Source organism: Callionymus lyra, chromosome 10 (genome assembly GCF_982586985.1).
Source record: "Callionymus lyra chromosome 10, fCalLyr1.hap1.1, whole genome shotgun sequence".
NCBI classification, from domain to species: Eukaryota; Metazoa; Chordata; class Actinopteri; order Syngnathiformes; family Callionymidae; genus Callionymus; species Callionymus lyra.
Window position 1 is genome coordinate 5,448,813 of NC_141827.1, and position 13,689 is coordinate 5,462,501.

The following is a 13,689-nucleotide window of genomic DNA, read 5'->3' on the forward strand; positions in this document are numbered from 1 at the left end:
TTTCGGGTCACCTTGACCCTGAGATAACACAAGGGATAACACAAAGACATTTGTTCTCGGGCCTTTCGGGTCACCTTGACCCTGATATAACACAAGGGATAACACAAAGACATTTGTTCTCGGGCCTTTCGGGTCACCTTGACCCTGAGATAACATACGGGATAACACAAAGACATTTGTTCTCAGGCCTTTCGGGTCACCTTGACCCTGAGATAACACAAGGGATAACACAAAGACATTTGTTCCCGGGCCTTTCGGGTCACCTTGACCCTGAGATAACACAAGGGATAACGTAAAGACATTTGTTCTCAGGCCTTTCGGGTCACCTTGACTCTGAGATAACACAAGGTATAACACAAAGACATTTGTTCTCGGGCCTTTCGGGTCACCTTGACTCTGAGATAACACAAGGGATAACACAAAGACATTTGTTCTCGGGCCTTTCGGGTCACCTTGACTCTGAGATAACACAAGGGATAACACAAAGACATTTGTTCTCGGGCCTTTCGTGTCACCTTGACTCTGAGATAACACAAGGGATAAAACATTTTAATAAAAAAAATATGCTTTAATTGAAAAACAAAAACACTTTCAACAAAAAGTTATTTAAATTAATAAAAACTAAATAAAACCATAATAACCGTTTTATTTTTGTGGGATTTTCGTGAAGTACTTTTAAAATGGTTCTTTAAGATTGAAGTGACAATTAATTCTAAATGTTATTTTTGTATTAATATAGTTGAATTATGAATATTTTAATGTGATATTACAGAAACCAAAAGGTTGTCGTTCAAATAGAGAAAAACAGTCGATTCTACTGATATTTACCATAAAACGATCTTTTGTTCAAACGTCCTCTGAGGATCTTCTTCATCACGGAGCAGCTGAAGCTGATTCACCAACAAGATCTGATTCACTGAGGCTCGTCTGCAGCAGAGATGGATGAGACCCGTCCAGGTCCAGACAGAACCGCTTCATCAACACCTCGTCAAGCTTCTGCAGGAATGTTGCATCATTTCTTAATAAAACGTGAAAAAAAGATGAAAACTGGAACAGAAAAGGAAAAGATGAAGTTAAACCTGGTCAGAACTCTGAGTGACTCGAACCTGCTGAGCGAAGGGGCCGAGGACAGGTCCTTGAGGCATCCCTGAGGGAATGAAAAACTTTTTTTATGTGAACATTTCATAGATTGATTAGTACTGTCTGAAGGGTGTTTTTATTTATTAAAAAAAAGAAGAAAAGGAAGAAGAAAGAGAGCAGGAAGAAAAAGAAGAGGAAGAAGAAGAATAAAAGGAAAAGGAAGAGTAACAAGATGAAGAGGGAGAAGAGGTAGAAAAGAAGAGGAAGAAAAGGAAGAAGAGGAATAAAAAGTAGAAGAAGAGCAGGAAAAAAAAGAGGAAGGAAAAGAAAAGGATGAAAAAGAAGAGGAGGAAAAGAAGAAGAAAAGGATGAAAAAGAAGAGGGAGGGAAAGAAGAAAAGTCAGAAGAAGAAAAGGATGAAAAAGAAGAGGGAGGAAAAGAAGAAGAAAAGGATGAAAAAGAAGAGGAAGGAAGAGAAGAAGAAAAGTAAGAAGAAGAAAAGGATGAAGAAGAAGAGGAAGGAAGAAAAGAAGAAAAGTAAGAAGAAGAAAAGGATGAAGAAGAAGAGGAAGGAAGAAAAGAAGAAAAGTAAGAAGAAGAAAAGGATGAAAAAGAAGAGGAAGGAAGAGAAGAAGAAAAGTAAGAAGAAGAAAAGGATGAAGAAGAAGAGGAAGGAAGAAAAGAAGAAAGGTAAGAGGAAGAAAAGGATGAAGAAGAAGAGGAAGGAAGAAAAGAAGAAAAGTAAGAAGAAGAAAAGGATGAAAAAGAAGAGGAAGGAAGAGAAGAAGAAAAGTAAGAAGAAGAAAATAATGAAGAAGAGGAGGAAGGAAGAGAAGAAGAAAAGTAAGAAGAAGAAAATGATGAAGAAGAAGAGGAAGGAAGAGAAGAAGAAAAGTAAGAATAAGAAAAGGATGAAGAAGAAGAGGAAGGAAGAGAAGAAGAAAAGTAAGAAGAAGAAAAGGATGAAGAAGAAGAGGAAGGAAGAGAAGAAGAAAATTAAGACGAAGAAAAGGATGAAGAAGAAGAGGAAGGAAGAGAAGAAGAAAAGTAAGAAGAAGAAAATGATGAAGAAGAAGAGGAAGGAAGAGAAGAAGAAAAGTAAGAAGAAGAAAAGGATGAAGAAGAAGAGGAAGGAAGAGAAGAAGAAAAGTAAGAAGAAGAAAATGATGAAGAAGAAGAGGAAGGAAGAAAAGAAGAAAAGTAAGAAGAAGAAAAGGATGAATAAGATGAGGGAGGAAAAGAAGAAAAGAAAGAAGAAGAAAAGGATGAAGAAGAAGAGGAAGGAAGAGAAGAAGAAAATTAAGACGAAGAAAAGGATGAAGAAGAAGAGGAAGGAAGAGAAGAAGAAAAGTAAGAAGAAGAAAATGATGAAGAAGAAGAGGAAGGAAGAGAAGAAGAAAAGTAAGAAGAAGAAAAGGATGAAGAAGAAGAGGAAGGAAGAGAAGAAGAAAAGTAAGAAGAAGAAAATGATGAAGAAGAAGAGGAAGGAAGAAAAGAAGAAAAGTAAGAAGAAGAAAAGGATGAATAAGATGAGGGAGGAAAAGAAGAAAAGAAAGAAGAGATGATAATATGACTCTTGACACGTCGAGAAAATAGTTTCAGTGAAGTTTAGTCAAATAATAAAAACTCATGAAAATTAGTCAAACTAAAACTCCAAACTCATGGCCTGGGGACCAAATCCAAGCCGCCAAGCTAATTAATGTGGTCCGTCTGATGGTTTGATTAAAATCAGTTTATATTTGGTGAACATTTCATAACTTCCTGTCCAAGATATTCTGGTCACAGGTCAATGTTTCCGTGACCTTGAAGTGTTTTTTTTTGTTCTGTTATTTTTTGCTGTTTTCTAAAGATGTTTGTAAGTATTTGTGTTTGTTAAAAACAGGAGCAAAGTCGTCGACAAGAGACCTGGAGTAGAAGGTCTTTGTTACAAGTGACTTCAAAGCACAGAATGATTGACATAAATGAGGGAAAAAACAAGTTTCGTGACAAAAGTTTTGTGTGGAAAAGAAAGAAGAAGAAAGTGTTGCAGATGAAAGTCAGGATCTCAGATGAAAGGAACATGTGAGAGAAACAGGATCAGAGACGTCGTTCTTCAGAAAGTGATTCACGAAAATATTCCCGAAAACCTACTTCCTCGTTTGGTCACGTGACCCCGTGTGGTCGACCAATGCGGTCGCTCGTTTCATGAGCGACCGGCCAATGAAAGGAAGACGCAGCGTGACCCCTGAACACAAGTGACCCCACAAACAAAAGACACAAATATCTCACGTTTAAGTTTAAAATATACTTTTAAAATCAAGTTATTCTTTTTATTGATATATTTGATGAGATTATTGTTTTCAAAGTTAATATTCGAACCAAACTTCTGAGAAGTTCTTGTGGTTTTTCCTCCATGTTTGAGGGGAAGTTAAGGGGAAGTTAAGGGGAAGTTAAGGGGGGGTGAAGGAGGTGGGAGGGGCCAGTCACATGACCAGGATCAGGGTTGTGTCACATGGTTTGTGTTTGAGCCACAGAGAGCTACACAAAAGTGTGTGAAACCAGGAAACTTGTGTCACTTCCATGTTGTGTCTCTGAAGCATCGAAGCTGGAGCGACTCGCACACGTTTGGAGCAGAAGGACTAATATGGAGATTCCTGCCATTAATCTGAAGGTGTGTGTGTGTGTGTGTGTGTGTGTGTGTGTGTGTGTGTGTGTGTGTGTGTGTGTGTGTGTGTATGTGTCTGTTTGTGTGTGTGTCTGTGTATGTTTGTGTGTCTGTGTGTGTGTGTGTGTGTGTGTGTCTGTGTGTGTCTGTGTGTGTGTGTGTGTGTGTGTGTGTGTGTGTCTGTGTGTGTGTGTGTGTGTGTCTGTGTTTGTGTGTATGTGTATGTGTATGTGTCTGTGTGTGTGTGTATGTGTGACTGTATGTGTGTGTGTGTGTCTGTGTGTGTGTGTGTGTGTGTCTGTGTTTGTGTGTATGTGTATGTGTATGTGTCTGTGTGTGTGTGTATGTGTGACTGTATGTGTGTGGGGGTGTATGTGTCTGTGTGTGTGTGTCTGTGTTTGTGTGTGTGTGTGTGTGTGTGTGTGTGTCTGTGTCTGTGTATGTGTCTGTGTGTGTGTCTGTGTGTGTGTGTGTGTGTGTGTGTGTGTGTGTTTGTGTGTATATGTCTGTTTGCGTGTGGGGGTGTGTATGTGTCTGTGTGTGTGTGTGTCTTTGTGTGTGTGTGTCTGTCTGTGTGTGTGTATCTTTGTGTGTGTGTGTGTCTGTGTCTGTGTCTGTGTGTGTAGTTTTGATTAAGTCTTTTCAAAGTAATTCTGAAAATATTAGTTAGTGTTGGATCGACGTTGAATGTGTGTTTGTCTGCATAGTAAGTTTATTGTGTTTAATTATTTATGTGTTTGGATGGAAAATATAATATAATTTGAGGCTAAATATGTTGTGTCTTCAGTGTGAGTCCTTATCAATGAAAGGTTAAGTTTTGAATTAGGAATAAACATGCGTGAAATGTGACAAAAACAGGGTAATATTGAACATAACTAGGTTCTAGTGTGAGGCCCTGATGGTTCTGGGCATAACATGAGGAATAAATAAACGAATATTAAACATGCAAAGAGAGTATTTATGTGAGAGTAGAAGAATAAAAAGTGGTGTAAAAACATTGAACAGAATAAACAGATGAACGTTTACAAAAAAATGAATTAAATTAACTATATTCTCACTATTTCTGCATCATAATTAACATAATAATTGGTTTAAGGGGATTAAAATCCATCCCATAATAGTTATTATTCAACAAATAAACATATTTACAAAACAGAACAAAAGAGCCACGAACGTGAAAATCCTTTGTGTCGTCAGGAACGACAAACGTTGACAATAAGTCGAATTATTTCTGATATTTAACGTTTGTTTCTCATGGTTTCAGGCGATCGTCTTGGTTCACTGGCTGCTCACAGTGTGGTGAGTGTTGACGCTGCTGTTTCTGCACAAACCTGAGGAATTTCTCTCCTCTTGTGTTGTCGTCGTATGACACGGTGTGTGTGTGTGTGTCTTTGTGTGTGTGTGTGTGTCTTTGTGTGTGTCAGGGGCTGCATGGCGTGGCCGCCCTGGTCCTACGCTTGGGGGAACTTCAGCGTCATGGCCGTCGGGGTCTGGGCCATCGCTCAGAGAGACTCCATCGACGCCGTGGTCATGGTGGGTTTTTACTTTTGTACGACCAAAGCACATTTAGAGCAGATTATACACTTGGATACTAACATAAAATAATAATAAAATCACATAAATACGACTATTTTATACACTGAACGCCAGTTGAATATGGATAGCATGTTAGCTCAGTTAGCAAAACGTTTATTAATTACTTTAATAAAATACAATCAGCAAACTAAGTTAACGCGTCTACAACATGTGAATAACCGTCACAATATTCAGAGTTTTTTTTAGCATTTTTATCGACTACAACAGAGCTAATCGTGTTGTAGCGTAACTAGCTTGTCAAGAAACAACTTGATAAATAAAATATTCTTCAGTCAAATGGATAACATTAATACTAGTGAGATTTTAGTACTAAACATTACTGTATTATTGTAATTAACCTATTTTTTTTTTTTAGCTTTATTCATTTAGCTTTGTTAGACCTTATACTAACATTTGCTAAAAGCTAAGCTAATGCTAATTGGACTAATCAAGATGGACTACAAGTAAAAATGTTTGTTTTTTTTAATAACGTGTTTTATTTAGTTATCTCTACTACTACAACTTTTAAAAAGTGTTGTTATATGTATATGTATATGTTATATATCTGTTTATTAATTAATTAATTATTATTGTAATTGACCTATTTTTTGCTATATTCACTTTGCCTTGTTCGCTCTTAAGCTAAAGTTTGCTAAAAGCTATTTGGACTGAACAAGTACATCTTTTTACATGTTTTATTTAATTTTCACTACCTTTAAAATGTTTTGGAACTATTTATATATCTGTTTATTAATTTATTTTTTATTATTGTAATTAAACCATTTTTTTGCTATATTCATTTTGCCTTGTTAGCTCTTAAGCTAACGTTTGCTAAAAGCTAATTGGAATGATCAAGATGGACCACAAATACCTTTTTTATGTGTTTTATTTAGTTTTCACTACTATTAGAACTTTCTAAAAGTTTAGTTATTATTTATATATCTGTTCTTTAATTTATGTATTATTATTATTGTAATTAACCTATTTTTTTAAGCTAACGTTTTCTAAAAGCTAAACTAAGGCTAATTGGACTGATCAAGATGGACAGGTAAACATTTTTTTGATGTGTTTTATTAAATTTTCACTACTTTGAGAGCTATTAGAAAGTGTTGTTATCGTTTATATATCTGTTTATTAATTAATGTATTATTATTGTTCTTCACAGAAACCATGTACTAATGTGTGGACTGAGTTACTTCTAAGCTCTACTTGTGTCGTGTACTTGTGCAGTTTCTCGCCGGCTTGACCATCACGATACTGACGGACATCATTCACTTCGGAGTTTTCTACCCTCTGAACGACGTGTCCATCGACAACCACAGGGACGTGATTCGCTTCAGCGTCGGGATGGCGATCCTCAACCTGCTGCTCAAACCCGCCTCCTGCTTCTTCGTGTACCAGATGTACCGCGAGCGCGGCGGCGATTACAACGTCAACTTCGGTGAGCGTTACGGCTTCGGATCGAGCGTGAAATCGAGCGTGAAAGAGTTCGCGGCGCGACGAATGTACCTTTACGAGTGTTTCTCACATGACAGGGTCTGCTGAGCGAGCCTGACCTGCATGTGATGAAATAATATGTTGTATCTGACCTTCAATTATTGAGGAAAACATAGCTTTTTAATTGATTTTACTACAATGTCGACTTTGTTTTCTAAAGTTCTATCATGTTCTATTATTTAAAAATCTTTGTCATAGCATTAATAATTTCCACCTCTTTTTTGTCATTTGTCAATTCCTGTCAGATGTTGCTACAGTATCTGCTACGTACACCGGAGAATCTGGTGCTAGCATTGAAGTATTAAGATGTATTTTAGTTGTATTATTTGATGCTAGCCTAGAAATGTTTGCTATTGTTACCGGAGTATCTTGTGCTAGCATTGGATAATTATTCACTACTATAAGAGTACTCTATGTTAGCTTTAGAGTATTTTAATCTTTTGCTAGCATTGAAATATTTTCTACTATTACTAGAGTATCTGTTGCGAGTGTTAAAGTATTTGGTACTTTTTCAAGAGTTTCTGTTGCTAGCATAGAAGTATTATCTTCTATTTAGAAAGTATGTTGTGCTTGCTTTAGAGTGTTTGGTGCGGTTACCAGAGTATTTGTTGCTAGTATTGACATATTTTCTACTATTATAAGAGTATCTGTTGCCAGCATTTAAGTATTTGTAACTATTACGAGAGTATCTGTTGCTAGCATTGAAGCATTCACTAATATAACGAGTGCAAGAATAGAAGTTGTGGCTACTATTACCGGATTATCAGTTGCTAGCATTGAAGTATCTGCTATTATTCCCGGATTATCAGATGCTAGCACTGAAGTATTTGCTTCCTTTACCGAATTATCAATCGCTAGCATTGAAACATTCACTAATACAACAAGTATCTTGCTGGAATAGATGTTATTACCTCGATTATGAGAGTATTAATTGCTAGCATTGAAGTATCTGCTACTATTACCGGATTATCAGTTGCTAGCGTTGAAGTATTTGCTACTATTACGTGACTATGTTGTGCTAGAATTGAAATATTTGCTACTATTACGTAAGTATGTTATGCTATTAGGATAAGTCTATTCCAAACGAATCAATAAATCGACGCAGGAACTAAAGAACTTCATTTAATCCCAGATCTATCCAGTTCATATTTTCCGGGAATCTTTCCAAACTTCTTTTCTACACGTTTCTGAAGTTTCTCTCGCGATCTGAGCCGAAGTCAGAAGTGACAAACCTGGAGTAAGAGTTCCAGCGTGAAGTGAGTTTATTTTGGCGTTCAGTTGAAGTCTCGGCACAAACTGGGTCGACTGTGAAAACGCTGATAAATATTTCCCGTGTTGAAGGAATTTATCACTGTCACAAGACTTTAAACGCTTCGGTCCAGAAAATCCTTTCTTCCCGGGTTCGTCGTGACATTCCTGCTGCGTCTCTGATCCCGACGACACATCACGCCGTCGTCGTCCTCCATCTTGGATTAGATCAGTACATTTTAAAGTTGTTAACGAGGAGATTCAAGTCTGTGTTTAATTGATCTTAAGCTCTGCCAACTGAAAACACTTTGTTTTTCTGGAGATGAAATCTTGTTGACCACACCCACTCTGCTGTGATTAGTCAAGCATGGAGGTTTGTCAATGCGCGTCATCAATCCCGGAAGTCTCCAAGGGATCCGTTGTATAAACAAAGCGGGCGTGATTACAGCTGGCTGGAAGAAAGAAGCCATTATTACGTCATAATGTACTCTCGTAACCTCTCGTTCGCCCAGATTTCAGATGAGGAATAACTCAATGTGAGTCAGAAGAGTTAGTTTTTCACATAAGTTGACCTTTAAGGAATATAAAACTCGTCTTTTTTCAATTCTTCGTTAATTAAAAGTGTCACAATCTCTTTCTACACATATATTCCTTATGATTTATTATCTATATAAAATATTGTGCTTCTAAAATTGCATTTCTATTTTAGATCATTTGAAATTTAAACGTATTAAAACCACTTTAGTGAGCAAATGGCATGTTTTTGTCAGCCCTTGATACTCGTACGATCTTAAAAATACTACAAGTTTTACACAAACAGCAGGTGGAGCTTGATTTATGGACGAGCGTGTTTATAAAACGTCTCATTTTATTGAACTGATTGTTAAAGTGTTGCTCCTGCTGTTCCCTGCAATCATGACTTTCAAACATCAGGATGGATTTACATTTTCTTCCATCAACAAACGCTTTTGTTAAATAAATGCATTTAAATATAAAGTGTTTTTACTGCATATTTTTATGGTTGAAATACATTGTTTTTGTTGCTTTTTATTTATTTTAAAACGTTTGTTTTAGGAACTGATATCGGATAAAATACTTGTGTCTCGATGTAACAAGGATTAAATTTGCCACAAAAACATGATCATACTAATGGCTACATTCAAGGATGAAACCATGTTTATTGTTAAAAATGACTTTAAATGTATTAAATATAAGAAGTTAGAAGTTACTATTTATTATTATATATTTTTTCCCGTTTTTTTTTACTTCCTGTTGCGACAAACTTACTGTAAGTGTCATCTGTCATTTTCCATTATTGCATTTGTCAATCTTTCACCACCAAAAGTTTTCATCCCAATGTTTTTAATTTCCCTTGACTTTCTTCTGACGTCTGCTCTTGTCTTCCTCTCCTCCTCCTCCTCCTCTTCCTCTCCTCCTCCTCTTCCTCTCCTCCTCTCCTCCGGCCTCTCAGACTTTGAGACGTCCGTGGACAGTCGTTGTACGACGGACAGTGCTGACAGTGCATTTATTGGCCGACACTATTGACTCCTCGCCTCTTCCTCCTTCTCACCCCTTGGCCGCCCTCCCCCGTCCTCCTCCCCCCCCCTCACCCCGACACACAGGAAGTAAGGCCGTCAATCAAACCAAAGAACACTATAGGCTTCTTTGTCGTCTGACATTATTAGAGTTAATTTCTATCTCCTTCGTGTGTGATTTGTATTCAACTGTATGCATGTTTAATTCATTTTTAAATCCCATGATGCATTGTTGTTGTTTTTTTCTACACAAAGTTAAAGCTTCTTTTTTTAGCCAGTTTAATCAGCACGACCCATTTTTTAAGGTTCCGCATGAGACTGCGGAGTTTGTATCTGAGACATAGGTGGTCATAATGTTCTGGCCTGATATTTATCTTTAATTTAATTAAAATGAAAGTTTAAACGAAATATCAATAGTATTTAGCATCTAAAGATGTTTTCACGACTTGTTTCTGGACATTTTTTCAGACGTTTTCTTCTTGGAAACTCCCCAGAATAGCCGTGTTACCCGTGAGGATCAGCTCCTCCTCTGCGGCCTCTTCAAAATAACCTGTTTTTCACTCGGTGCCGGAGCCTCTGGGTCCGAGCCAGCGTGAGGGTGATAAAGTAGACTCAGCAGCCCCTCCGAGAGCCACAGAAAAAAGGGAGTTTGAATTTCTAATATGAGGGTTTTTTTCCCTCCTCAGTCCAGCAGCTCTTCCTCTTCAGCCCGACATCAGTGAATCCAGTTTCCCTCAGCGGGTCTATATATATATAAATATAAATATATATATATATAACCGCGGGAGGTGTCGGACCAGATACAACTGGGTCACAAATATGTGTTCGCAGAAGAAGTTTCTTTTGTTCGTCGCCACTAAGAATAGACGAGGATTTGAATCGTAGGTTCGTCTTCATCTGCGACGACGAACTCGTGGATTAATTCAGACGGTGTCGTGTTTGTATCGTCTAATCAGCCGCGACTTGTGATAGAATCTGGATTAAAAACTGGGTTTGACTCAATGTCATGAAGATTATAGTCGTATTACTGTCTTACAAAATGGTACTTAGAAATATTGTGGCAACAAAGTGACGCATAATAAAATGTACAATCTTTTAATAAAAACTATTGAATATATCATTTAAAATTAAACAAAAAATAGGTTGATGACAATAAAAATAAAAGTCAAAAGATGGATGGAAGGACGGACAGGCTTACGGACGGATGGATGGATAAAGCAGACGACAGTTTTATTAAAAACAAGAACAACGTGCAAATATTAAGGTGTAAAAAGTACACTTTTAAATTGGTACTTAAAAATGATGTGGCAACAAAGTGACTAATAATAAAATTATTTACTTTTTAATATAAAGTATTGAATACATTGTGAAACTCGAACAAAAAATATGGATCGACAGACGGACAGTTGGATGGATGGATAGATGGATAATAGTGCAACGATAGTTTCATAAAAACAAGAACAAAGTGCAAATATTAAGGTGTAAAAAGTACACTTTAAAATTGGTACTTAAAAATGATGTGGCAACAAAGTGACTAATAATAAAATTATTTACTTATTGTATTGAATACATTGTGAAACTCGAACAAAAAATATGGATCGACAGACAGACGGATGGATGGATGGATGGATGGATGGATGGATGGATGGATGGATGGATGGATGGATGGATGGATGGATAATAGTGCAACGATAGTTTCATAAAAACAAGAACAAAGTGCAAATAAAGGGCAAGGGATGACAAAGAGCAAATATAATGGCTTTGGATTCCGCAATAAAACACCAAATTAAGATTTATATCTTGAAATGAATATTAATGAATTAATACATCTTAAAATTAAGTTGAAAAACTTTGATACATTTTGTTTAAAAATTGTTTACCAGATTTATAATTTGACTAACCCTGACTATATTATTGGCGAGGGGCCCTCAATCATTTTCCAAGCCCTGGTTACATCTTCAACCAGTAAACAACAACAACAACAAATAGAGACACAACATCAATGAAAAAAACAATGTTTTTATTGACTCACAATATGTTGTTTGGCGTCTATTTGACATTCTTTGGTTGAATTATGTAGTTTATAAAGGAGGGTGAGGGGCCGCGTGGAATCTGCTCGAGGGCCACCATAACATGTAGCGTAGCTTAGCATTTAAAACAAACCTTAAAAAATTGTGTTTTGAAACTTTTTTTTCGTAACTCTTATAACTCAGGTTAGAAATAGTTACCTATGTGATGCTAATGTTGCTAACGCTAACAGTTTAACATGTGATGATAAAACCACTAAAAAAATAATCTAAAAGTATTTTTCCACAAAGTAATTTGTTTCTTTTATTGTGTTTTTTTTTTTTTTTTAAACAATCTGATTTCTTGCGTAGGTTTTCCAACCGTGACGCGCAACAACAGAGACGCCTACCAGTCGATCGACCAGCAGGAGGAGTCGCCCCCCCCACCCCCGGCGAACCCCTTCAACCAGGCCCAGGACAGTAAACAGCCGCGAGTCTACTGAGAGACCTGGACGTGATGGAAGTACCTCTGCAGGGAAACAAACGCTGACCCACCCGATCCAATGCTGTTGCTACTGTCGTGAAGTTTTTTAATGTACAGAGACATTTGTGGTACGATGTAACCGTCTCGCCTGAAGCGGTTGAAAAGAAAAAACTGCCAAAATAAAATAATGAATGTGAAGATCGTTGAAGATCAATTCATCTCTCGATGCACAATCATCATCACAAACTGTGTTGAAACCAACCAGTATGTCGTCAATATAACGCTTTCATTTGCCAAGTGTTTAATGTTCTTAAGGGTCTTATTTAGTTTCGCTGATCGGAAATACAATGAAAAGACAAAGTTTGAGGCACAGGTTTTCAGCTCAAACTACGTCTCATCTCCATTGCTTTTCTAATAAAGCTTTTCTATTCTATTCTATTCTATTGAGGCGGAGAATCTTTTACAACTAAAGAAAATAAGGTTTCACAACAAAGTAATGGAGGTTTTGTGAAACGTCAGGATGAATTTACATTTTCTTCCATCACGAAAAGCTTTTGTTAAATAAATTAGTTTAAATATAAAGTGTTTTTACTGCATATTTTTTATTGTTGAAATACATTGTTTAATGGAGGACTTTATTTGTTCAGGCTTTTCCTTGATTTTCTGGAACTCCTGTTGTGTTATCAGTTTTATCTTGATCTTTAAAGTATATACTTTATTGAGTATTGTTTTGATTGTTTAAGCGCTTTGTGACCCTGGTCTGGAAAAGCGCTATACAAATAAGAATTACTTACTTACTTACTTACTTACTTTATTTACAGATACATTTAAGACCAGAAATAGTTATAATTTAAATCGTATAAAAATGGAGATAAGAAGAAGAAAAATACAATAGAATATTTGAAAAACTTTCACCATAATAAACATTGTTTTTGGTTTTGCGTAAATCTAGCCAATCACGGAAGGCCTGACGCAATATTAACCAATCAGAAGCAACAAAAGGCGGGTCTAGCTGTCATTACAGCATCACTCGTCTAACGCCGTCACTCTTGAGCCAAACTTAAATCTGGAGAATTCTCGCTGAACTTTACGGTAAATTCCCCAAACGCCATTTAATAGGAGGAAATGAACACTCGGCTTTCAAATTAAGAGCATTGAATCAGTTGCGTCTTCCTTGTAATCCTTTACTATCACTGTCATACTATTTAAATCCAGGTTTGCTAATCCTTTTTTAATTATTTATCAGTTCATTCATCAATTTTTTATATCTATTGATTGTTCAGACCGAATTTAGATTTTCAGCTAATTGAAAGTTGATTCTAATCGACCGCAATAAAAACTCTAATCAGGACAGATGATGAACTTTTGTGTATGTTTCACGACTAAACCTTCGTATCTGAGTCAAGACGGATCAAGAATCTGAACCAAGGAGACAAATCACATACAAATCAAATCATATTTTCTGAATCTTCATCTACAAAAACAACGTCATGCTGCAACACAGAAGTACCTGTTCTGTAGGAGAGTGACCCTGTATTTTGATATTTCATCAAAACCTATAGTGGGATTTTTTGTGGAGGTCTAGGACAGTATTATTCTCTAAAGATGTTTTAAGTTGAA

The 13,689-nt window shown here is 36.6% G+C and overlaps 1 protein-coding gene across 1 annotated transcript; it reads left to right on the top strand.

Annotated features, from left to right (window-relative positions):
• The first annotated feature begins 3,626 nt into the window (after positions 1-3,626).
• On the top strand, positions 3,627-12,502 carry agtrap (angiotensin II receptor associated protein). The gene is made up of 5 exons (XM_087800077.1): positions 3,627-3,730; positions 4,989-5,023; positions 5,149-5,257; positions 6,530-6,740; positions 11,958-12,502. Exons 1-5 carry the CDS (start codon positions 3,704-3,706, stop codon positions 12,086-12,088), a joined length of 513 nt encoding a protein of 170 aa, XP_087656203.1. The 5' UTR covers positions 3,627-3,703; the 3' UTR covers positions 12,089-12,502.
• Positions 12,503-13,689: the final 1,187 nt, after the last annotated feature.